Source organism: Onychomys torridus, chromosome 3 (assembly GCF_903995425.1).
Source record: "Onychomys torridus chromosome 3, mOncTor1.1, whole genome shotgun sequence".
In the NCBI taxonomy this organism is placed as follows: domain Eukaryota; kingdom Metazoa; phylum Chordata; class Mammalia; order Rodentia; family Cricetidae; genus Onychomys; species Onychomys torridus.
The window spans coordinates 98,116,891-98,142,655 of record NC_050445.1 but is presented as its reverse complement, the minus strand read 5'-3'; the positions used below and the strand labels follow the sequence as shown (position 1 = coordinate 98,142,655).

Genomic DNA, 25,765 nt, shown 5'->3' with positions numbered 1-25,765 from the left:
GGCCTCAACTCCTGGTAGCTTTCCTTTCTCAGATTCTTTGGTGTTCAGGGGTCTTAGTTATCAAGCTGAGCTCCAAGTTAGTTCTTAGGAGAGTCAGTTGGCAGGGCAAGGCAGATTCCGGAATTGCTCTGCAGCTGTTTCAGAGTGTGATTTCTCACTCCTTCATGAGGTACTTACTAGTCAACATTAGTTTTGGGGCTGCCCAATCTTGGAGTTTCAGGCTCCCAAGCTTTATCTATCTTTTTAGTAGGGACTGGGTCTGTCAGCCACACTTTACCACAGAGCTACCTGTCTTCTTTATAACATAGCCCTCCCTCTCAGCCATTTCACTAAAACACCACAACTGTGATTCATTTAGTCCCTCTGACATTCCCTGGACTAACACATCTTGTGGACAGTGGCCTAAACACTCACTCCTCACTCCTCTGATTCCCAATATTCAAAACTGCAGCTTTCTGATGGCCCCAGGACAACCAGACTTCATGAACTTACCTGCTACCAAATGGAGACTTTTTTCAAGTGGGTAACAAATCAGAACTGAGCTGAAGCCTAGACGTTCTGCAGCACCGACGGCTCCCCCTCTATGTAGTAACCATTCTAGCATAATGAACACTTCAATGCTAAGACACGAGGGAAACTTTAAAGCACCCAAGTGTAGTTCACCTGCTCACCTGCGATGCACTGGTGAAAATCTAGGTATCCGGAGTCAGACTGTGGGTTTATGTTGACGGAGCATTGCTCTTAGCTGTATGACCCTAGGCCAAACTATCAACCTTTTTTATATGTCCACACTTGAGTCTAAAAATAATGACAATATTTATCTCTGAGGCTGACCTGAGGTAAGATGGGGGACTGGCACCTAAGAGGTCAGTAAATTTTATATCTGGTGATTAAAAAGCATGCCAGCTTTCAAGAGACATATTTTCATCTATTTGGTAGTCTGAGTCATACTTCTCAATGGACTCTTTTTCCCTTTATGGAAGTACAACCACATTAGCACACCGACACTTTTTGAGCAGAATAACAAGGAATTGTTTCAGATTTCTTTGTCATCTGTGACCTTGATGAAGTCCTGAAGTTGAATGAAAATGTGGAGATGGGCAAAGGCACACAAAGCCTCCCTCCCTCTCCATAGGGACGGACTACAGCTTAGAGAAAAAGACACAGAAATGGTCCCAACTGGAGGACACAGTGTGTGAGCGGCAGGAAAGGACACATATTGGGATGTGGGAAATCGAGGTTCTAGCTGTGATCCCATTCAGACTCTCCAAGTGATCTTGGGCAGATATTTCATCCCAGCCCAGGTGCTTATGCCCAAGGGAGGGTTAATGAGTCAAAGCCTGAGGCCTTTTCTAGCTCTAAATCTGTGGCTACAAAGACTCAAGAAAGGGCAAGAAAGAAGGACAGTACCAAATATCCTCAGGAACGTGGTAGCCATGGGAACATTCCACACAAGGAGCAACCAGTAGGAAAACTGAGATGAAAGCATGGGAGTGTCCTCAGCACCAGGCCAAGGACAACCAACCTCGTTTATAAAAACCCAAGCCAACTGGTTTCCTTGAAAACAGGAGGTGAGCTCTTTGGCTGTGAGTTTTTTCTACCCTTGAAAATGTTGGCCTGCCTATGGTCATGCTTCTTCAATCCAGCAAGGACAGGCAGTAGCCATCAGAAATATCACCAAAGAACCTTGGTGAGACAAAGTCAGTACTGCCGGCCAGACGGAGGAAGTAGAAACCCTTCACACCTTCCGCCCATTTCAAAGTGCCACACATAGAGATGGTTAAGCAGCATTTTCAAAGAGTCAAAGCACCAGGGCCTGAGGTTTCAAGTCTGTACTGGAGGTTCCTACAACAACTCCCTTGGTTTTGTGGTCTTTCCCATCCTAGTTTACAGTGTTTCCATTTTCCTGACGTGGGGATGACAGTCCCAAGCAGTCTGGAAAGAGATGTCAGCCTCTGGGCTTGGGTTTGGCTAATTTCTTCACCAGCTACCAAGGACAGTGAACAGAGGGCCAAGAGGCTCTTCTAAACTCTGGCCACTTACTCTTTCATAGCACCTCCCACTCCCTGACGTCTGTCCGTCTTTCTTTCTCTTTTCACCCCACCCCTACGCTGCCCTTGACTTCTCTCTTCCCTCCCTTTCTTTTGATTAAAACCTGCCCATGTGTGTGTCTTTATGGGCAAGTCATCATTTCTCACTGGACTAAGGCTCTTCACACCTACTATTTAGATTCATAACTTCTTCCAGTCAGGTTTTGTCCACAAAATCCTTATTCCATGACCAAGTATTCACCTTTAAATGTACATACTATAAACATTTAGAGTGACATGGATATATGATTTTGATTGTTGGGTTGGTTTTGAGACAGGATTTCATATATCCTAGGCTGGGCCTGGAACTCTCTAAGTAGCCAAGGATGATCTTACACTTTGGACCAGCCTGCCTCCACCTCCCTAGTGCCAGGATTACAGGAATGCACCACCACATCCAGTTTTATACAGCGTACTGTGTCAAAACCAGGGTTTTGTGCATGTTAGGTTCGCTTCAGCCTTGGCTAGGGTGATATTTAAAAACCTAGAGATCTGAGGACAGGGAAGGGATAGATAAGGCAGTAACAACTGCACACTTTTTTGCTGTTTTCTTTTTCTTATCCAGGGAGCTTCATTTGTTAAGTAAGCTAACATTAACGAGAGACTGAAAAGGCTGAAATAGGCTGAAAAGCAAGATTTCAGCAGTCAGTTATACTTCTGATGATTTGGTTATCTCCATCTATTCTGACAAAGCAAGATGTAGCTTAATTTATTCTGACAGGGAAAGACGTGGTTTAATTACCAAGGCTCTTCCCCAGAGCTTACCAGCGAGTTACTGGGTATTCTGATAGGCTGATGAGATCAGGAAGCATTGATAAACGTGGCTAGCAGACAATTAGTGATGTTATTAACTACCCAATGAAGGCTGCTGGCATTGAGACTTGTGCTTATGGTTTCCTGCTGGAGATGAGAAGCGGCGCTAGGATTGTCCTTGCCCTACTGTGCCCTTTGTGAGACACATGGTATATGCCTGCTCTCTCCATACACCAAGAATGGTCAGGTCCTGGGGATTGTCTATTTCACAATCTCAATCAGAAGTGGTGACACACCTGCTTGTCTTACTTCCAGTTAGAACTGGAGGGAGTTTCTTGAGGTGCTGGAGGGATTGTGCAACATTACATCAGAAAGAGGTAAGTTAACTCGCAGGTATGCTTAGCTGGAACCCTAAATTCAGGAATCAGGACTGATACATACGAGGATTATGCCTCACTGGGAAGTTCAATAGGAAAGGTCTCACAACTATTTCCTTGACATTAGGTTACATAGTGAGTAGTGTATGAGAGACAACTAATAATATTTGACTTGCAGGGAAACAGTCGTATGATTCAGCTACCTTTAGGGAGAGGAGAAACAGCTTTGAAAAAAGTAAACTACCGGCTAGTAACTAAGGGGATTCCAAGCACGCTCAAACCTTACGTTTAATACTACAGCATGATTTAAACATGAAAATACAATGCAGTACCTTTTCTCCATAGCCTCTATCTTTGGTCATCATTTCCCTGAGGGTCTGTAAGACTTTAATGCACAGTTTCTCTTCATTCTCCTCTAGCAACTGCTTGGTATGCTTTATTAGCCTGAATAAAAGAAAACCACGGGTCACATCCAGAAAACATCCTCCAGCTAAAGACCTTTCACAAGACACTCGGTCTAACTAGTCAGTTAAAGAACAAATCTTTATCAAAGGCTCCAACTTTAAATATACTTCAAGACATCCACCCGCTTAAGGAGCCAGTCAGCAGCTACGTCTCACACGCGCCACCTGCTGGTTGAGAACAGATAGCAGGCTGACAGGGCAGAAGCTGGCCGCATACAATGGAGAGATTATACCAGGAGGGGAAAGCAGACAGAGCCCTACTCATAAGCCTGGCTATTTATCCACTGAGGATTGCTGCTACTATATGCCAGTAACATATTTTTAAAAGCCTCATGGGGTTGGTGGCTGGGCAAACACACACTTTCTGTATCCTCTGTTATCTTCAGAGGAGCTCCTAGGGCAGAGCCCACCTTCAAGCTAGACCAACAACTAATCTCACCAGTGAAAATCAAATGGGGATTTCTTATCATAAAACCGCTGGTTTGTTTTTAGATTGTGCCCCATGGCATACACTAAGAAGCTAACAACATGTTAGGAAATGCTATCGTGGTCAAGGCAGATCCAAGACTTTTGAGGGCCTGGAGGGTCATGACATTCTGTTTGTCTGTACCACACATGGTAAGTGTTTGCTCCCAACATGTTGGATAAAGAAAAAAAAAAGGACAGGCATGCAATTCAATTTAGGGGGTGGGGAGTGTCAGTAAATAGGATCTAATAGACGAGTTTACTTTGGGATGGTCAGAACAGGGTTCTAGTATCTGACTTGAACCCACAGAGTTAAAAAGTGGCCAACGGCTCCTCCTCTGAACAGGGCCTTGGCCTGGTCATCAGTGTTTTCTGGCTGCCACTCCAGGAGGGGAGCTGCTTACTTGCAAATGAAGCCGCCACTTTCACATTTCCTCCTGGCGTCGGTGTTCTCAGGGAAAAGCAGTTCTGGTCTGTGGAGAACATCCACCAGCACAGACAACTCGGCCTGGACCAGGGGCCGGAGGCGGTCCTCCAGGGCAGACACGATGTCCTGCAATGAAAGCGTCGCTTGGTCAGCAGCTCAGGCAGAAGCTGGCTAACAAGGTGAGACACTATCTCTCCGCCTAAGCATGGCATACACCTAGGCTGTGTTAGCGTAGCTTTAGTACTATCTCCTGTTATTTTCGGTTATTAGATACTGTCCAGTGGTTATCGGAAGCATTGCCTCCCAATGCAGAAAACAAAGGACAAACAAATCAACACTTTCTCCACCCCTTCATCTGAGACTGTTTTATGCTACTCGAGGGCCATTCCACATATTTATAAGTACAACACACAAAAACAGGTTTAACAATGTGAAAAGATGTCTACAGTGTAAGTTTAAAATAGTCAGGGAATAGTATGGATTCTATGACACTGTTTTTTTTTTTAAGAACAATATCCATATCTAAAGATACATACCTAATCCCACGAATACATCACCACTAGTTTTCTCTGGGTGGTGGGATCAGAGGGGATTTGAATATTCTTCTACATAGTTAGTTACTAGGGCTATCTGATTCTTTACAATGAGCATCACTTACACAACAAAGTCATATAAACATGAGAACACGAATGAATGAACATGCTGTACCAACATGCTAAATACATGTACCCTGATAGCATGATGGTCTTCAAATGCAAAACACACAGCTGTAGGAAAGGAAAACAGAGAAGTTGAAAGGGCCACCAACCCAACACAACAAACATCATTTAAAGGCAAATGATAGGAAACACGAGGAATCATCTTCGAACGATGCTGCAGCCCGTGCCATGGCTTGGAGCCTGTCCTGAGGACCGCTGACTCAGAGTTTAAATAGCAGCATGCTAAGACCAGGGAGGAACACAGCACAGGGGGATTCACATGGGAAGAGACACCTCACTGCAATATTTTAACCTGTTGGGGGCTTTAAAAAAGGAATCAAAAGGTATTTTATCCAGAAACTAAAATTAAACCAATAAAGATAGTCTTTGCTTATGTGTAAGAGACTCTGTGTAATGGTAACAGCTCAATAATATTTAGGACACATAGAAAGGGATATAAAATGAGATAATTTCCCCTGGTGGGGGAAGGGGTTCCCAACAAAAATCCTAAGAAAGCAGGATGCAGATTCTCAAACTCATACGACTTCCATGGAAGTGAAGAAGAGGCTCTCACTAGCTTCCCTAAGAGTACGCCTTTGGAGACAATTCTTCCTCTCCTTTCTCCCCTTTCTCCTCAGTCCTTCACTGGACCTTCTCTTTCCCTTTCTCTTCACTCCCTACTGGTCCCAACTCCAACACAGCTGAAAGCGCCTGCATGGGATGGAAGGAATTCTTTAACACTGTATTAACGCAAGCTTGTATTAAGGAAAGCTTGCATCTTTTGAGAAGTCTGGACTTTACACTGAAATTTGTTTGCATCATATTTTCAAACGTATGACATTCAGCAATCAGAGAGCAGGAGCAAGAAAGGAGAGTGTGAGAACGAGAAGCGAGGAGAGAGAGACAGAGAGAGACAGACAGAGACAGAGAGACAGACAGAGACAGAGAGAGCAACAAAGATGGCAAAGCAATGAGCTGAGGAAGGTGCTAATGCTGAGGGAGCAAGTGACTAGATGAGAATTAATTACAGAGGTGGTTAATTGGCAAGAGACCATCCTTATTACAACTCCTGCTGCACGGGGGCATCGAATGATCACAGGGACTCGGGGATAATGCCAAACTGCGAACCCAGGGTCCTTGAAAGCACTGACAAGTCTTTATAGCACGTGTGACCTACCTATGCCATCTATTCCATTTCCCAGGATGTACTTACTAAATCTAAGAAGAGGCAAGAAACTGACATGTTTGCAGATAACTGACATGGACTGTTATGTCCAGAAAACAGTGTTTGTTCAGGAGTGTTGAGTCTGTATCCCTCACCTTTCCAAAAACACAGAAAGTCAGGAAACAGTCCTTAGGAAGCAAAGTTCCCAATGCTTAAGAATGCCTTCCACCACAGGAAGGACTGCAATCCTTAACTTCTCACCAAAGCTCCTGGGGCCTTTTCTAGCCACAAGGAATGTAGCCAGGCAGTGGATTCGTTCTGTACAATATTCTTTATAAAAGACACTTCCCACCCTTTGCTTCTTTAAATCTGATCTTGGCTCAATGTTACTTGCTCAGCCAAGCATCCATCACCCACTACCCTAGCCTCAGTCAAGATTAGGTCTCCTGTCATCACTTTAGGTTTATATGTGTAATTAGCTGATTAACTGCCTCATCTCCTCCAAACCTGGAGACTCTCTGAAAGGTGTGTGTGTGTGTGTGGGCGGGGGGGGGGGGGATCATCGACGGCTTTTCTCACCATCAGATATCACCTGCCCAGGGCTGATAAATCAATCAGTGAACCTATTTGTCTTTATGTAAATTATGGAGCCTCACAGTGACTCAATTACTTCTCCAAACGATAACAATTTTTATCCACAACAGTAGCCTTAGACATTTTAACAGAAGCCCTTGAGTGCTTACGATGCTGTATGCCACTGTTCAAGGGCACGTGTTTTCCAATGATAGCCATTACAAAACACTCTAGTTCACACATTGTTGTAACACGGGAGCAACATCTTTCCCATTGAATAGTAGTTTGAACTCCCCTCCTAAGAGATGAAATGCACCTCAGGCTGCATTGACCAGTAGAGGGCAGCTGAATTAATGTCAATTGACATCTTTAAAGCTGTGTGATAAAGACAAAACTGCTTTTAAGAGGTCCCTAGAAATGTTTAGAGGCTCGGCTGTCTCGATGTGAGGAAGCCCAGGCCACAGGGAGGCTCTACGGAGATTTCAGACAATAATACAGCTGACACTCAGAGGCAACTGTCTAACAGGTGAGTGGCTCCCTTGCAGGTGCTTCTGTTTACCAAATGACTGTCCTCCTGGCCTCATTGACCTCTCTCTGCAGCCGAGCTTGTGTGTTTTCTGTGGCTTGAGAAAATACAATTGTGATCATCACGTTAATCTCCACTTCCTTCAGCATCAGACATTACCTGCAATCTCTCGATGATATTTCGGTAGTCTCTGGAAGCGGCTAGAACCGAGTCTCTACGAGCAGCATTGCGGGCTGACAACCGCCAGTTCATGGCTGTTTTCTGCACAATGTTGTGTGACTTCAGGAAGAGGTTGTTGACTTGGCTGTCCAGGTCAACAGGAATGGCTATGGCCCGGCTCTTGGCTGCAAAAGAGACAGACAGCTCGTGAGTCTACAACTTTCAGAGTGGCAGGACATGGGTTAGAGCCTCAGCAGCCATGAGGCCCTTTTTTTTTTTCCATGACTATAATAAGGCAAGCATGTATAGTCTGGTGAAGACAGAGAGGGAGCTCAACCTTTAACCATATTTTAGGTTAGGATTTCCCAATTCCAATTCTGGGGACAGGAGCAACCATGAACACAAAAATGGTGCCAAGTGATAAAGATTGGGGAAGATGTAGGAAGAGCTCAATGTCAGCTTGCATTTTAAACGAATGGCTTCCCATCAATGCCCGCATGTTTGTACATTTTAAGAATTATCCAGAAAAACAACTCACTAGGCCAGGGAATTGTTTTACCAATGTTGTTGCCCTACATCACTGCCTACAAAAAGCTGACTTCTGATGACCAGAACACAAACAGCTTCTATACTGTAGGCTTTTCTTCCCTTCCCTAAAAAATGGACAACTCACTCTCACCCTGAGAAAACACAGTGCAACCCATTGGAGGGACACTAGAAAAGACACTTGGCCAGTACTTGTTTATCAAGATTGTCAAGGTCACAAATAACAAGAAAAAAGCAAGAAACTGTCACAGACCAGACTGGGGACCTGACAATGAGTACGAGACAGGTGTACATTCATGGAAACATTAGTGAAATCTGAATCAAGCCTGGAGTTCAGTGACAATGTATCAGTGTCATCCTCCAACGTTTGACAAATGTGCATTAGCAATGGGCATGTGGCTAACTGAGGAAAAAGGTGAGGAAGACAAAGAACCGTACTGCATCTTGTTTATAACTTTCCATGAATCTGAAAGTAATACTAAATATAAGTTAGCCTTAAAAAGGAAGCTCAGATGAACGCTTCTGTGTGGGGACTCCTCCCCAAACCAAAGGAACCATTTCTTGTCTTCAGTGCTTTAAAACACTGGAAATAGAAAGTGTTCTCTACTGCCTGTGTCTGACTGTAAAAAGAACTGAAGCATTCTGAAAGATGTGCTAGAGAGCAGCCGTTTTTTATCTTAATAGAACATACAATGTACAGGGAAAGAATCAATAGCTCGTCAGTAATTTCCTAACAGTTTACTCTATTAAGTGGAAAACCGTGGGAGAAAAATATAAAAAAGTAGGACACACAGTTCACACTCATCTCTGTTAGAAAATCCGTGCCCTGGGGCCCAGAGAGATGGTTTAGCAGTTAAGAGCATTGGCTGTTCTTTCCAGAGGACCCGGGTTCAATTCTCAGCACCCACATGGCAGCTCACAACTGTCTGTAACTCCATGATCTGACACCTTTACTCAGACAAAGCATCAATGCATATAAAATAAAAATAGAGAAAGAAAGAAAATCCATGAGCTGGCTAAGCTATCTAGAACTGAACAAGACACACTGGGCTTCAAGTACAGTTTTAGTCAGAAGGTGGCCATTCCCAAGGGGCATAGGACTGGGTCTGGGGAGTCAATTGGCTGGGCTTTTTTGCGCAGGCTTTGGCTCTCTGTTTTTGTTTCCTTTCAGTTCCAGAAACTGAACCCAGGGCCTCATGCAGAAGAGGCGAATTCTCTATCACTGAGCTGTGCTCTTGTTTTCTCTGTATTATTCCTGCTACTGAATGATGTAGCTTCTCTAATCAAATGTAGCCGGCTATCAAGCCATTGGCTTCCTCATATTTGAATCAACTAACTTAAGGGGCAAGGACTCACTCAGACATTCCAGCCTGAACAGCATGTCACATCTGTATAAACTGCTGTCCAGTCTAAAGAAAGCAGAGGGTCATCCAGGCATTCTCTCAGCCTCATCTCTTATAACACGCACACATGGACGCATGCATGCACACATGCATGCATGCACACACGCAATACCTGTCATATGAGAGGATAAGAAATCAGGCAGAGCCTAAAAAACCAAGGCAAGGGGTCCTCACAAACATACCCCACGCTTGTTCAAAAGCTACATCATAGAACACAGAATTACTTATGTTTATCTTCTGGTCACTATGGAAATTTTCTTTCCTGTAAAGCGCCCAATTCGTTCCTAAGAAACACCCTTTCTGACAAGTGTTACCCTTGCTCTTTGCCAGGATCTGGGGATCTAGTCCAGTCCCAAGACTTCTCACCTGGGGTGGGAAGCATATTCCTTTGTATAGAACTTACGGAAGGTGGGGAAGGGTAACATCATAAGTTGGTTTTGTTTTGTTTTTTAAGTAGCTGCTGTAGAAGTAAGAGAAGAAAAGTGTTCAGCAAGGGCAGAGGGAGAAGGCCCAGACAAAGGCTGGATTATGGGCATCCATAGGGTACTATAATTTATAGCAATTGACCAGCTATTTCAAAATAATTAGAAGAAAGAAGTCTTACCTTCCTAGCACACAAGAAGCTAATTGCCCTGATGTGCTGTACCCCAGAAATACGTACAATGATGGTACCACTTAAACTTTTCTGAAAAGGACTGGGGTGTAGTTGAGTGCTAGAGTAATTGCCTAGTATGGAACAGGCCTGGGTTCAATACCTAGCATCCCAGGAAGAAAAAGGCGGGGATGATAATTGCCTTTTAGAATGGCCTTTGAGGGTACTGGGAACTAGTGAGTGAAGAGAAGGAGGAGGACCAGCCCCTGCCTAGGGAGATGAGAACAATGCAGCCCTTGTGGGAAAGGTTGCTCCTTGGGATCTGACGGTGCTTCATGGGAAGAAAGTTTGCATATAGCAAAATGCATCTGCTAGGGTAAACAGACTCATGCTTTGAATGAGGAACTTCCCGGGGCCTTGAATATCTTTGCGGATTGTCACTTGCCAAGAACCGTCTGACTTTGAACTATGGAATCTTATTTTTCAAGGACTTGCCAGCTTGGCAAAAACAGAGGCCCGAGGAATCAAGAAGAACTGGGTCCGGCTTTGCAGCTTCCTTCCTTACAAGAGGCTCAGTCAACAGCCAGCAATTCATTCGCCTCCCGTTTTATCGGAACTGAGCTGGCACCTTACCTACATCAGAGAGCACCCGGATACAGCTCTCCACGGAGGCCTTCTGGCTCGGCAGTAACCAGTTGCAGTGGTAAACTCGGAATACACCTTGCAGAAGTTGCACAAAGACAGGCTGGCGCGTCTGGGGGAGAGGCAAGGAAAAGAAGCTTGTGTAGACACTGGTGACCTGGTTAGAAACGGACACTGTCCTGAATCCAGAGCTAGTGGGAGGACTCCAGCAGGGCAAGGGGCTAGGCTCCAGATGTTTCCAGTAGTACCGATCCCCTGGAATGAGGTGGGACGTAGGATGAGACATGGAAAGAATGCCTCGACAGGGATTGTGAGACCTTGGCCTTCCCTTTGCTCTTCTGATTTTCTTGTGTATGAGCTGTCCAACAGGCCTGGCCCACAGATGCTCCTGCCGTGACATGCTGCCTCATCCCATGCCCAAAGCACAGGACTGATGGCCGACAGACACTTTCTCAAAGGTAAAGAGGCGAGATCAATCTTTTCTTTCTTTCTAACTTAACTATTTCAGGTTTTTCATTGTAGTGACAGAAAGCTAATGAACACAGTTCCTAGAGGACAAGAAAAAGTCAGGATCATTTGAAAGCAATAAAACACCATTATTACAAACTTGATGTTATTTTTTTTATGCATTTTTAAACTTGATTTCAGCGGTGAAAGATTTTCAGTGGTGAAAGATTTTCAGCGGTGAAGTCGAACTCCCCCAAACAGTAACCTCATCCAGCTACGAACTAGCTGACTTACTTCAAGTCAGTAACTTCACCTTGGTGTTAGCTTCATCCAGTACATAAGGCAGATGACAGTAAATTGCCCCAAACTTTCCTCCAAGCTCTGTGTCCTAAGAGCAGAACCCAGGCTGGCCTTAGACCCATGATTCTTCCGCCTCTGCCTCCCAGCAGCTGCAGTATAGGCACATGTCACCATGCTCAGCCAGAGTTTGTATGTTTAAAACATTTTTTACATTTATTTATTTATTATTTATTTATATGCATGCATACATATTTATAGCCATGGGGAAGTCAGTTCTGTCCTCCTAGCATTTGGGATCTAAGGATCAAACAGGTTCTCAGGCATGATGGCAAGTGTCTTTACTCACTGAGCCATCTCACTGGCCCTAGAAACTCTATTTTTAATTCACAAAGAAGAAATGCTACATGGGTGTGAGCCAGAATCTACTCCCTTCCTTGCTTATTGGCAGTGTCTTCACTGATATAAAGATAACCCAGCTGTGATGGGCAGGGTCTATAAACATTCATTTAACAGAGCACACTGGGTACGAGGAAGCTACCTTCCATGAGAAGACCTCTCTGTGAAGGTCTAAGTTCCTACTCCCTGTAAAGTAAGAGAATGCACACATCTACTACATTAGATACTGACTTTCTGGATGCTTTTTTAAATGGTGATTTTCATCTCTCCTCAAATGACAGCTTTGGACCTACCAGGCAAAGGTAACTGTTAATGGTGAGACAGACAGTGGTCATCTGTTTGGGACAGGTGATCCTCTAAGCTTCACTAAAAACCAGCAGACGGGAGCAAGGGACAAGGAGTGGGAATTCTAAAGGGATTTCTGTGACGGAAGAAAGGGAACAGTACTGGAGGAAAAGAGTCCACTGTAAGAAAATGAAACAGCGTCACAGAAAATTCAGTTTCCTCTGTAAATGTCGTTCATGTGTCTTCCCTTCCTTTTCTTTCTTTTTTTTTTAGCTGAAGATCGAACCCAGGGCCCTGCTTGCGCTTGCTAGGCAAGCGTTCTACCACTGAGCTAAATCCCCAATGTATCTTCCCTTTCTTAAGTGTAGAATACAAGCCAGCATGTCATGCATGATCTCATTTGGGCCTGGATAATAATTATGTGACATGGAAGTTACCTTCATGCTATAATGAAAGACAAAGGCTAGGGAGGCTAAAATTATCCACGAGTGCTAAGAGGGGCCAGCAGGGCACTGAGTCATCCTGTTCCCCCATTCAGTTCACCTGGGACTGAAATCTTCAGGAAGCACATCCCGGCCTGCACTCCCACCATCCAGCACTAAGCTACATTACTCATAGAGGTCAAGGGTACAGGGAGCCCGGGAAATTGGCCAAGGAACCTAGAATCAGCTCCTAGGTTTGGTGGCTTTTTCTTAGCTCCTGAGTTTATACAGGGGCCCCATCAAAGCAGCCACAGGCCCCGAGTGCTTTCCCCTGGCCAGGCCCTGTGCTAAGTACTTTACAAATATCTCATTTAGCCTCAGTGTGATCCTGTGAAGAAGGAGGTGACACCATTGTAAATGCTGAACTTTGGATGAGAACCCTAAAGTTTGGAGAAGTGCCCCCCCCCCATTACTCAAATCACCTGAGCCAGTGTTTATAAATTACTTGCTCCTGTCTGATACCTGGGGATGTAAAAGATGACCTAATGGGTCACCAGTAGCTGTCTCCTAACTGCCAAATGCAACAGGCGGCCTGGTGACATCAGCTCACTTGATTCCTTGGGCAAAGTGGCAGGGCTACTCCTACAGCTGGTGCGTTGTCTGATTGGATGGGTGATCAAAAGCATACAGGGAGTGTGACAATTTCAGGATTCGTCCACAAGGGGGTGCTATTTCAAAGTGGTGGAAGGCTAGGGAGACCTTGCGGAAGGGACAGTGGGATGGCTGCTCCTCTCCATTCCGCTGCTCCTTCCTTCTTTTCCTTCTTCCCTCTGCCCACCCCTCTCTCTCTCTGCTCCAGTTCAGTTCATTTTGCAGCTCCATGTAATCCCATGTTCCCTTCCCAGAACAGAGCTGAAGCAAGCGCCCCACTGTAATGCGAAACTAAATTAGCTGGCCATCACCTATTTACTAAGGCCCTCTCTGCTTTCCCAGATCCCGAGGTCCCACTTGGTTCTGAATCCTATCCTGCCTGAACCTTCCTCTGGCCTCTCTTGCCTTCCCCTTGATTCACTCATGTTCTCTTCAGGCCCGCTGAAACCTCTTCTGCACTGTCATGGCTAAGACTTAAGCCTACCTTTAATCTTTGGTCATTACCACTCTTCTGACTCTCAGAAATTCAAGTGCTCACTCAAAAAATTGATAACTAGGTGCCCACAGTTAACAAAGGACCCAGCAATGTCAGAGAGACATCAGTCTATGGACTAGCACAGGCTTCTACATTTGAAGCACCTGCTGTGTGCTAGGCACTGCACTGAACGTTTCAGAGAAACATCACCTCTCATTCTCACAAGAGAATGGGAAGTTGATATGACATCCCTTGTGGACACATAAGAGAAGAAGTCCTGAGCTAGCTGTGGCGTGGCAGCCTTGAGAGAGCGAAGCAGGAGGATCAGGAATTCAAGGCCAGCCTTGTCAACACCGTGAGTCTGAAGCCACTGGGGGCTACATAAGACCCTATTTCAAAATAGAAAGAAGAAACAGAAGCAAAAACATGAAAAGGGAGGGGAGATAAAGGAGAGGGAGGGCATTGGAAAGCCAGTGACCTCTCCCTCTTAACAGAGAGTATATGGGACAGAATGGAGATTTGAATACAATCTGTCTTGCTCTAAAGCCTCCAAAATTCTCCTCTTCCTCCCTTGATTCTACGTTTCCAAGCTGACTCTTGGGACACTTCGCTGGCAGCTCAAAAGGGCTACATCTAATGCCAACTTCACCGTTTTTGTCCCTGGCATATGTGGAGTGAGGGAGAAGGCACTGAGATCTAGCTAAGGAGAAGACAAGCCTTACAAAAGAAAAGTACGGGAGGCTACAGGCCCACCACAGGGAGTGTCCGTTAGCAATGAATGAACGGCTCAGCAATCTGTCAGCCACTTCTTTAAAATTAGACTCTGAATTCTAGATACACGTGGATACTCTAGGCAGTAGACGGGACTCAGAACACTTGTCATTTGAAGATTTGCTTCGCTCGTAATTCGTGCTTATTAGTTAAATTTGCTCCACAAGAGGGAACAGCAGCAGCTAAGGTGAGAAGCCATAATATAAGCACCAGTTAAAGCTTGATTTTAGAGTGTGTGTGTGTGTGTAGGTACATGTGTTCAACAGCACAGTTGCAGAAGTCAGAGGACAATTCTTAGGAGTCGGTTCTCTCTTGCTGCAGGGATTGACCTCAGGTCATCAGCTGGCCCACAGTACACACTTTTGGTTTTCAAAACTGTCCCATGGTCTCTGGGGGCATCATCACAGTGGCTGCCACTTTATACTACAAGAGAAGCAGGTCTGGCCTCACTCACCATGGCACTTTCCTGGTTGGTACTTCGTGTCAAAGCACAAACAGATGTGCCTGGCTGCTAATGGGCTCCTGCTCCACTTCTCAAGTATGTACAGCCACGGTAACTACATTCTCCTACGGCTTAACTGCTGCTGTTTAGTTACTTGAAGTTTCTCAACAGTCTTTAAGAGAATATACTTCACTGAGAAGATCATACTTAGCTTTAGGGTCAGCACAGGGCTGAAATCATGGTGACTGTCACTTGGCATTTGAGAGCATAGCTGGGGATGAGAGTTGAAGCCTCTGAGCTGAGTTCACTCCATGGCAAAAAATCCATCTACTTCACAGCCTGTGTTAAGCTTACATGGATTCTTTTTTTAAAATTATTTTAAATTATCTTTAATTATGTAAAGCATATGTCCTAGAGCCAGAGTTACAGTGTGCTGTGAGCCACCTGATGTGGGTGCTGGGAATTGGACTTGGGGCCTCGGGAAGAATAGTACACGCTCTTAACTGCTGAGCCATCTCTCCAGGCCTAAAATAACTCTATTATAGTTACTGAAATATAGAACTCCATCGTAAAAATACTATATTGGCTATTATGAATCATTCTTCTCTTGGAGAATTTACATTAGCTTTTTATTTATTTTTATTGGAGAATTGAGACTTTATGTCTCTCACTCAGCCATCCTAGTTCAATCATCGGTCCATGACAAGGACAACTGGTGACTTTCTGGCTTTCTGCTTTCATTCGGCAGCCTGGACAGTGGGCCTGTGGTCACTGCTATAGTGGCCAACGTGAGTTGTAAAAAGAAAAGTGCTGTGTTCAGTTGAAACAGTGAAGACGGCCCCTAGATCTACAGAGGTCAGGCTTTGACAAGGTAAGTCCAGGCGAAGCTCCGGCAAGGCGGCACAGGTGGAGAAGGCGTCCCAGAGAATCCCACGTGAATGGTGCCCCACAGAGCTGGTGAGGTAGTGTCCCACTGAACAACCTCCCACCTCAGCCACAAGGCACTTCTGAGGAATTCTAGGTGTACATACTCGAAGAGAGAGTTCTCAGTATTTGGAGATTACTGAAGAGAGGTTGGAATAAAAGAATTTTAGGTATAGTCAATCTTATGTGTCCTTGGGTTCTCCATCTGCAGAATTAATCAAGGACTGAAAATATCTGAAAAATAATCAGATCTGTATGGGATTCGGACCACACTTTTCCTTGTCTCAGCCCCTGAACAATATAGTAGACCTACCACTCATACAGCAGCTGCATGGTAGAGCTCATTATAAGTCTTCTAGAGATGCCTTAAAGTCTTCGGGAACATGTGGGTAGGTTTTATGTACATTCTATGTAAATTGTAGTAAATTCTATATAATCACTATATCATTTAGTATTCAGAACTTGAGCATCCCTGGGATTCGGTATGTGAAGACAGGAGAGGTCCCAGAGCCAATTCCTACAGCTCCTAAGGTCAACTGCGATTCTGCTCCCAAGGGTCCCTGACAAAGCGCTTCCACTCTGACTCTGCAGGGTAGCTCATTCACAGCAGCTACTGCACGCTGCCTGGGCTTGACTGCAGGAGACCACGCATGAAAACCGCGCTGCCTGAGGCAGTCCTCACCTGTAGAGTGGTGCTCTGGTCTGAAAAGGGAGAGCTGAAGAAGGTCGTGACAATACTCATCACGATCTCAGTGACGTACTTCTCCAGGATCGAGTCTGCGTGCTTCCTGTCACTCGTGTTGTTACAGGCCTGGAAAACACAGTCGTATGCTGGAAATGCCTGCTCCAGAATATTGAGAAACCCATCGCCTCCCCCAGTGATCACCAATCACAGCACAGAGGTAAAGATCTATAGGTCAGAATTTATCCCAGAAAGAAGGAATCAGAGCAAAAGAATAAATAAACAAAGTATGCATTGTGGAAAGAGAAGAAAACCCAGCTTGAGTAGCATGACATAACACAGAAGAATCAACTTGGAAAGAGACTGGCATGGCCATTCGTCCCACTTCCTGCCTGTACCCAGCAAGTCTGAAACCTTGAAGAGCAGCAAATGGGACCGAAAGTAGAGTAGCCAATTTCCCTTAAAGGTAAACTGCCCCCAGATAAGGTCACCGCCTACTCTCTGTCACCCACATAATGAGGAGAGCCTAAGGTACCATGAGGCCCTATGCTCTTTGATCAAATTTTACTGAGATGCAGTTTGAAATAGGAAGCCACAATGTGCAATATCTGACCTCACAGGTTTGGAATAAGAAAATGTCTTGGATTTTTACCTATCCATTACTTAATTTTTTCTGCTTAGAATAAGAGTAGCCCTTTATAGGATTAAAGAATAAATTTTAAAATAAATTTATTAGTTCTACACCTTGAGTTATAAAATTCACTTATAGTACAAATAAATTATGGAATTATTAAAAAGAAAACCAATAAGGATTAAAAATAATCAAGTCTTATGAACAGACTCACAAATTCACAGAATAAAATTCACAGTTGGTTTTACAGCATTCTGAACAGGGATAACAGACATATCATACTCACATGTCCATGCGCGCACACACACACACACACACACACACACACACACACACACACACACACACACGAAAGCCTCACCCTGCAGATGTCCACGAGGAAATTCTCAAACAATTTCCACATGTGATTGCTTGTGTAAATCTCCTTCATTTCCACCTCCGTGTCCACATAGCAGTGATTGAGGAAGTTAATGTACGCGATTTTAACCTGCAGGCAGATGAAGCTTTTGTGAAAACCCCACTCGGTACCCAGGAGCCCACAAACTCCATCCTCCTCACAGTGAGGCACGGTGCACAGCATCACTCCATTTCCCCTGCTGGCTTTTATTTCTGTGGCCTTTTGATTTTCCAAATTCACAATTATTAAATTCAAAACCATGAAGCTTTAGGGAGAGAATGTTTTTGTTTGTCTGTTTTTCGAGACAGGGTTTCTCTGTGTAGCTTCTGGAGCCTGTCCTGGAACTCACTTTGTAGACCAGACTGGCCTTGAACTCACTGAGATTGATTAAAGGCCTGTGCTACCACCACCCGGCAAGAGAATGTTTTTATGGTCTTGAGATAGAATCTGGTGAAAAAACTCTGACCAAATTAGAGGCTCAGGTTCGACAGCACTGTTCCTGTTTGGGAAGGCACAATTAAGTATGGCATTGCTCAGGCTGGGAGATGTTTGCAGTGAGGGAAGCGGGGAAGACATGACCTATGTCCACACTCAAGGTGAATGCAGATGTCCCCAGCAGCACCCTCTATAACGGCCGACAGTGGAAACAGCACAAAACTGTATTGGCGTCGGCTGGAGAAACAAAATGTGGAATTTGGATATAAGGAAGATTACTTGGCAATAATCAAGTACCAATGCATGTAAAACTTGCACAAGCTGTGAAAAACTATGCTAAGTGCAACAATCTAGCCAGAACAAGACATGCAGGTGTGATTTCATTTACACTGAATGGCCACAAGAGGCAGAGAGAAATCCATGACTATCTAGGCCAAGGGGAACGGAAGGAAACGGAGTGGCTACCAGCTAGTCTGGGCTTCTTTGGGGGTGAACAGAGGATGACTACACAACTCTGTGAGAACACCCACTAATTGGTACAGTTTACATGAGTGAATTACATGGTATATAAATATTTAGAAATTGAGCACCAGCATCACTCCACAATGAGCCAATCGAAACCAAAGGGACCAGACAGTATCAAGTGTTGACAGGGCCGTGGTGCAATGAGAGCTCTTGAGGGAGGAGGGATGTCAAGGAAAGCAAATCTTCCAGAATTAGACATTACCAGATGTCTCACAGAAATGTCCCCAGTGGTCGAGTACTAGGAAATGGAAACAACCTAAATATCCTTAAACCGATGGATGGATGGATAATAAAAGTGTGGTATAGATACACAAAGGAATTCTAGTTAGCTATAAAGAAAAATGAAATCGTGAAATTTTCAGGTAATGAATGGAACTAGAAATATTATATAACTGAGATAATATAGACCCAGAAAGATAAATGCCATTTTGCTTTTATTTGTGAGGCCCAGATCTTTAAATGTAAGTATATTGTTTCGAGTAACTACAGACACCAGGAAGTTAAAAGAAATCATTGTAACAAGTCTTTTTGTCCGGCCAGCCAGCTCCCAATAATGACATGGAGACTTATGAAAGCTTGGCCTATAGCTTAGGCTTGTCCCTAACTAGCTCTTATAACTTATATTAACCTGTTTATATTAATATACATTATATTACGTGGAATTACCTTTCTTCCATCTTGCATCTCCTGTTTCCTCTCCCCATCTCCTGGGTTTTCCTGCACACCTATATTCTTCCTTCTTTTCCTGTCTCTTCTTGGAAATCCTGCCTCTACCTCCTGTCTACCTGTTGGCCTTTCTGTTTTTTATTAGACCAGTCACAGCAATACACCTTCACACAGTGTCCAAATATCCCACAACAAACCATGATGAAAGTGGGATATAGTAAAACACAACTGCTATACAGAAGGAAATGGGGAAAACAGGCAAAGAGATTTACTTCTTTGTTGGTCTGTCTGAGATAGAGTTTTACTGTGTATCTCTGCATGGCCTGGTATATGCTATATAGCTCAGGCTAGCCTCAAATTCATGGCAATCCTCCTGCTTCTGTCTCCTGGGATAATTGGCATATGCCACCAAACCTGGCTTTTAAGGAAGTGAAATTATACACCAGTTTTTATTTCTTACAGTTACCCATAGTTCCCAAATTTTGTAGAATGGTCACTCATTATTTCTTTAGTAAGAGTTTTTGCTTGAAAGAATTAACCTACAGTGAAGATATCTCAATCCATTGTTAGCCTCACTTCTAGGCAGTTCATTGGGGGCACATCCTCTTTGAGCTGAATTAGTTCCACAGACCTGAGGCTTTTAGTCCACTCACTATGAAGAAGCAGAGACTTAATTTGCCTCCTGTTCTTCTCACATAAAATCAATATCCAGGAAAATACCAGAGGTGTGAAAATTTTTTGCAACATGAGCTGTAAGGTGTTAAACTCAAGGGCTTAGCAGGCCAGCCACCATGTCTCCACCCAGCCACAACCCCATGTGTGCACAGAGCCGTGAGACAGGTGCCCTTAGGGCCAAGCTGCTCACCTCGGGGATGCAGTCTTCATGAGTGACCACACGAACAATGTCATCAAGCGGGAGCAAGGAGTTGCACTTGATCTCTGTGTACACATTCTTGCCCTCTGTGCACACGGCCAAGAGCTCCACCAGATGGATGTGGTACATGAGAGGGCTATTCTCATCCATCCGGTCACGCTCGGACCGCATCATCTGGATCAGAGTCTGGAAAGAGGCTCTGTCATTGTAGAACACGAGGACATCCTCTCCAGAATTGACAAGCTACACAGAGAAAGTTTTCACTGGAGTTACAAGCTTTCAGGAGTGAGGCAACCCTACAAAATTCTGTGTATAGCAAAACAGACTTTGAGCGAGTTATGTCTGTATCACTAAACTCATCTAGATCTCACTTGTTTCTAGACTGACCAAACAACATTTCTTAACAGCATCACATGAATCCAAGGACACAGAAGTAATCACGGTGATCATAACAAATCTATTAGGGGAAGACCAGGCTGTATACCAGAACATTCCATGGAAAGACAAGACTGCTAGGCCTGTTTTTTTAGCTTAAACATTTCCATCTTTTGGTATATTGTAGAAGGCATCCTGATGCAAATCTTCCATCCAATGTCTTATCTCTTTGATCATAAATTATCCACTTCTAACTAAGATGTGCTCCTTTCAGCCCTCATCAAAAAGTCAAGACATTTTAGCTAAGTATGGCGATGCATACCTATTTGTCTCCTAGGACATGGCTTCTAACAAACCTATTTTACTATACATCAATTTTAGAACTATACGAAGCACTAAAGTTTAAAAAAATGGTTGGCACAGAAGTCAAAATAAACTCAGTAAGTACAATGTACTCACTGCCAATGCACCCTCAACTCAGCAGGTGCAGGATTTTATTTTTACTTTTTGGAACTACTAGGGATTGAGCCGAGGACCTAACGCATGCTGGTCAAGCATGCAACCACTGCATTACTTCCCCCAGAAGTCTGTTCGCTTATTAGCAACCAGCTTTAATGAGTACTAGTCAGGGGTCTAGATCCCAGACAAATACTTTTGCTAGGTTACTTAACCTCATTGTGCCTCTTTTTCTTTTCTAAGCAAACGCGGGGACAAAATGTGACCCATGACTCAGAGTTTTGTTGTACAGAATAAATAAATGATCACGTACAAATTTTCAGAACAATAGGCAGACTATTGTAGTCCTCAAGTAAATGTTAGCTACTAGTATTGTTATCACTACCTCATTTATTCCACACAGTACATGAAGACACTCATTTAACAGAAATGCTCAGACATCTTGAGGTATCAAGACATTAAAGCCAATACATGCAAGCCGATAAACAACGCAGCAGGCATTTGTTCCTTAGGCTGAGCCAACTCTACTGGCCCTGGAGCCATCGATGCAGATAGCACAATAAATCCAAGTACAGGGTGAGTTTACTCAAATCCCATGGGAGCCATCATGTTTGAAGGATGGGCCTTCCTAATCAAAGACTATATTCACCACACAGAACCAACTTCCGCAGGAAACAAATGAAATTTCTGCCTCCACTCTGCAGACCAGATGCTCCTTGTGAAATATTAAGTCGAAACCGTTCAAGCTAATTAATTAGGTGAGTAATTAAATAAAAAGTCATAATTCCGAAAGAGGAAGCTGGTCTGGCTTACTGGGCTCACTCACATTTAATCTCCACATAGATGCTGGTTTATCGTTCATCTTCCTTTTTTTCTGTTGGAAGAATTCAAGCCAACCTGCCTTCCTTACAAGGAATAGATGTACTGCTACAACGAATCAATCAGACTCTTGCCTAAGCTACAAATGTGAAACTCCGCACATGTACAAGCACACCCTTCCCTTCCATATGGCTCCTCAAGAGGGTGCCAAATCACATAGATAAGTCTAACTCAAGTTTCTACAGAACACCAGATGGAGGGTGATGGAAAGACGTGATTGTCACCTCAGCCATGACCATGTCTTGGCACTTTTTAATGAATTTCCCTTCTGCCTTGACAATTGTCTGGAGAAACTTTATGTACTGGACATTGCGACCGTGGGTCTCTATGCAGTGGACGAAGTGCTGGACCACTCTCTCATTGATCTCACTGCACAGCTGGAAGTTGTTCATGAAGATGTGCTGCATGGTCACTGCCTCCAGGATCTGGCACAAGACAAGGACCGAGCACAAGGATGTGGTTGGTCAGAAAGAGGCCAGAACAGGCTAAAACATGCAATAAACAAGGCCACTAAAACCCAGAAGCACTTGTACATATGAGCATGCTTCTCATTCTTGCTTCCCACTACTCCATTTGTTAGCAAATTTCCTGTTTTTACATGATACTGCTAAGTGACTTGTGAAAAGGGTTGTATATATTTTATAGTACAGTTTACAGTATAATACAGCTGTTCTAGACTTATGTGTACAAATGTTTTGTCTGCATGTATGTATGTGCCTGGTGAATGCCGAAGTCAGAAGAGGGTGTCAGATCCTCTGGAACTAGATATGAATGGTTGTGAGGCACCATGTGGGTGCTAGGAACTGAACCCTCATCCTCTGCAAGAGCAACATGTGCCCTAAGCAGTGCGCTATGCTTCCTGCCCAATACAGCTATTCTATACCCTTATCAACAGTCTTTTTATTTTAGTCAAATCTTGTCTAACAATTTGCATTTGTTTGATAACTCATAATGGTGAAGACCTTGTCTCATCAACTAGCTGTGTCCAAGTTTTGCCCCCCCCTTTTTTTTAAAGAAAGGCTCTCTTCCATTTCCCTAACTGACTTATTAAAAATTTCTTTATAAGATGCTGAGTATCAACTCTTTGCTGTACACATGTAATGTAAATGTCTTCTTCTCCCACTCTGTGGCTTGCTCTTGGCTGCTCTTGATGGCATCGTGGGAACAGAAGCTAATTTTAACAAGGTCCCATTAATTGATACTTTTCTTTAGAATTAGTGTTCTTCATACACTGTAATGTGGCTTGCCACAGAGTCATGAAGACATCCCATGGTATGTTCTAGGAACTTTGTTTTGCACATATTATCCAGAGTTACTCATAGATACTGAGTTTTATAAGGTAGGTCTTCTGTCTTTTATCTTTTGCCCCCTTTTTTAAAACAAAAAAGAGCATACATAATCCTATTACCCAGAAATCCTTTTCATAGAGAGGTCCAGTGGTTCTACTGAGTATGTGTATTTACTCGTACAAAGATACCTTTTGCAGTGTTATTTATAAAACCAAAAAGTAGACAGTGCCTAATTATTTACTAATAAGGAAGTGAATTTTAACTTACAGCCATTTTATCAAATGCCATTGAGCCATTGAAGATAGTGAGAAAAAACACTTATCTCTGATTTACAAAGGCATCAACGATGTGTTAATTGGGAAAAAAAATGCAGTATGTAAGATAATGCGTGAAGTGTGACGGCATCTTAAACAAAATGTGTTACATTCACTTACTATATCCAGGAATATGTACTTAACAAACATGCAATATAGAAATGTTCTGTGGGCATATTACATATTTAGCTAAGTACTGAGACTTCTCACTTTTGTATTGGTAACTGTGACACAGAAATGTTATTAGGAAAAAACAGAAATGCACCTTCTTTGCCCCTACTACTCTCCTCCTTTGTATCCATGGCATCCTAGACTCACAATATGGAGTCCCTATATCCTGGCAGCTGGTCAAAATGTTCTCCTTTGGAACGAATGCTACATTCTAACAAGTTCCAGAACACACAATATGGAAGGACAACAGGTTTCCCATAGTCCTCCCCATACAGGTTTGCCCAGAGGCTTCCTAACTCACCCCTGGGTTGAGAAACAGGTTGATGTGTTTATGCAGCAAGGCTTGATTCTGCTGGTTGCCTGCACAGAAATTCTGCAAGAATTCATGAGCCAGCCTCATTATCTCCTGCATCTTGGTGTCTTCAGCCTGTATGGGAGGAGAGACAGGAAAAGCACTTATTCTGAGGCTTCTACTTCATACTAACACCTTCTACCAAGGTGGGATCCAGACGCCTGTGCCCAGGCCACTGCGGGTAGAGTGAGGTGCTTGCATGCCCCACTGAGCAGCAACCAGGAACAAACAGATTTATGCCCCATGACTGAAAAGGAATTCTTTCCCACTGGACACTGGCACAAACACAAAGATTTTGTATAGGAAAAGGCCACGGAGTCAAAGTTAACAGAAGGATCCCATTGTCTGCTATTGGCTGAATTTCCAAATCCTTGCTTTTGAGATGGAAGTGGACAGCAGGCAGGGCCATTCCACCCCTGCCGGTGACCCTTAGCTCATCTGCTGACTCTTTAGAGTTCACCCACTGTCAAGCATATTAACTTCCAGCAGCACGTACCAGGGAAGAGACGAACAGTCCTTAGATTATAAATTAGGACAACTGCTTTCATCTACTGCTTTCTCTGTAACCCGAGTCATATCTGTAAACCAAGATTTAGCTTTCCCTTCTGAAGAATGGGGCAACATCTGCCCTGAGCATACCACATGATTGGTCATGTGACTCTTCCATAATTCATTCAGACTATGGAATTTCCTATTAATATTTTTAGTGTTAGTAAACAGTTAAATATTGTTAGAAAACAGAAAACCTATTGTCATTCTGCCCAATTCTCAATCGCAAACATTTGGGGCAATAAAAGGAGACCAAGTCTCTTCAAAGTAGAAGTCACCATTCACATCCTCCTTTCCACATTCTGCCTTCTGCATATCTTGTCTACCACTTCTTCCCGGGAGGCAGGAGATTGGCAGCACGGAATGAGGACCCTCACGCTGTCTGCTTTGCTCTGATCTCACAGGGACATGGCCTTGCTAACTGTGGGGGCCGGAACAAGTTATTTCAATACTCTGTGTCTCCATTTCCTCGTCCGTAGTAGAGATAAACCCAAGTGCACACTCTGTATAGTCATTAGGACGGTGAAGGGAGAAATCCCACACGGAGTGCTGAGGTAGTCATGGCGTGGTGTAAGTCAGCTATCGGTTCTGGTTTGAACTGAGCTCAGCAAACTTCAAGAGCAAGGCAGAAAAATTTTAGGATTAGTGAGTCAAGAAGCTAAACCTTAAAACACTGCGGGCACTTATGGAACTACCTGGAAGTGCAACAGCTATTCTGAACTGACATGCTAGGCACAAACAGGCAGTGGGTTGGAACTGGCCCATATTTACAACCCTGGGAGAAGACAGGATGTACCCATCAAGAACAAGTGATACAGAATTGTGAGCAACCCCAGCTATGGTAATGAAACAAAACCAGAGGAACAACAGAACTTTAGTAACAAGTCTCTGTAGGTGGGAGTGGGCACTACACCTACCTCTAATTTGTGGGCAAAATGTGTTCAGATGTAGACATCAAAGGACTCAGGACAGAGGAATACTGCTGGCTGAGAGTGGCAACCTTAAAAGTCCTGCATGCTTCCATTTCTTCTACTAGAAAAAGAATCTGCTAAGCTCAGGGCAGTGAAGAGCTTCTGGGGTTTAAAGGGTATTTTTACAAGGTGGGTAAGTTTGGAAGACATTGTGTTACAAGATGTTACTTGTTAGGAATCGCTATCATTCTCACAAACTGGACTGA

At 43.9% G+C, this 25,765-nt stretch overlaps 1 protein-coding gene across 12 annotated transcripts in view; it reads right to left on the bottom strand.

Moving 5' to 3' along the window:
* Positions 1-25,765, bottom strand: part of Itpr1 (inositol 1,4,5-trisphosphate receptor type 1) — a 336,728-nt gene that overhangs the window by 128,150 nt on the left and 182,813 nt on the right. For all 12 annotated transcript variants that reach the window (XM_036181157.1, XM_036181158.1, XM_036181166.1 and 9 more), the window contains 9 exons: positions 23,989-24,114; positions 22,138-22,338; positions 20,195-20,446; positions 17,668-17,793; positions 16,676-16,804; positions 10,872-10,992; positions 7,698-7,882; positions 4,554-4,702; positions 3,553-3,664 (listed from right to left, as the gene is read on the bottom strand). In XM_036181157.1, the coding sequence (XP_036037050.1) occupies positions 3,553-3,664; positions 4,554-4,702; positions 7,698-7,882; positions 10,872-10,992; positions 16,676-16,804; positions 17,668-17,793; positions 20,195-20,446; positions 22,138-22,338; positions 23,989-24,114 (1,401 nt within the window). The remainder of the gene's footprint in view (positions 1-3,552; positions 3,665-4,553; positions 4,703-7,697; positions 7,883-10,871; positions 10,993-16,675; positions 16,805-17,667; positions 17,794-20,194; positions 20,447-22,137; positions 22,339-23,988; positions 24,115-25,765) is intronic.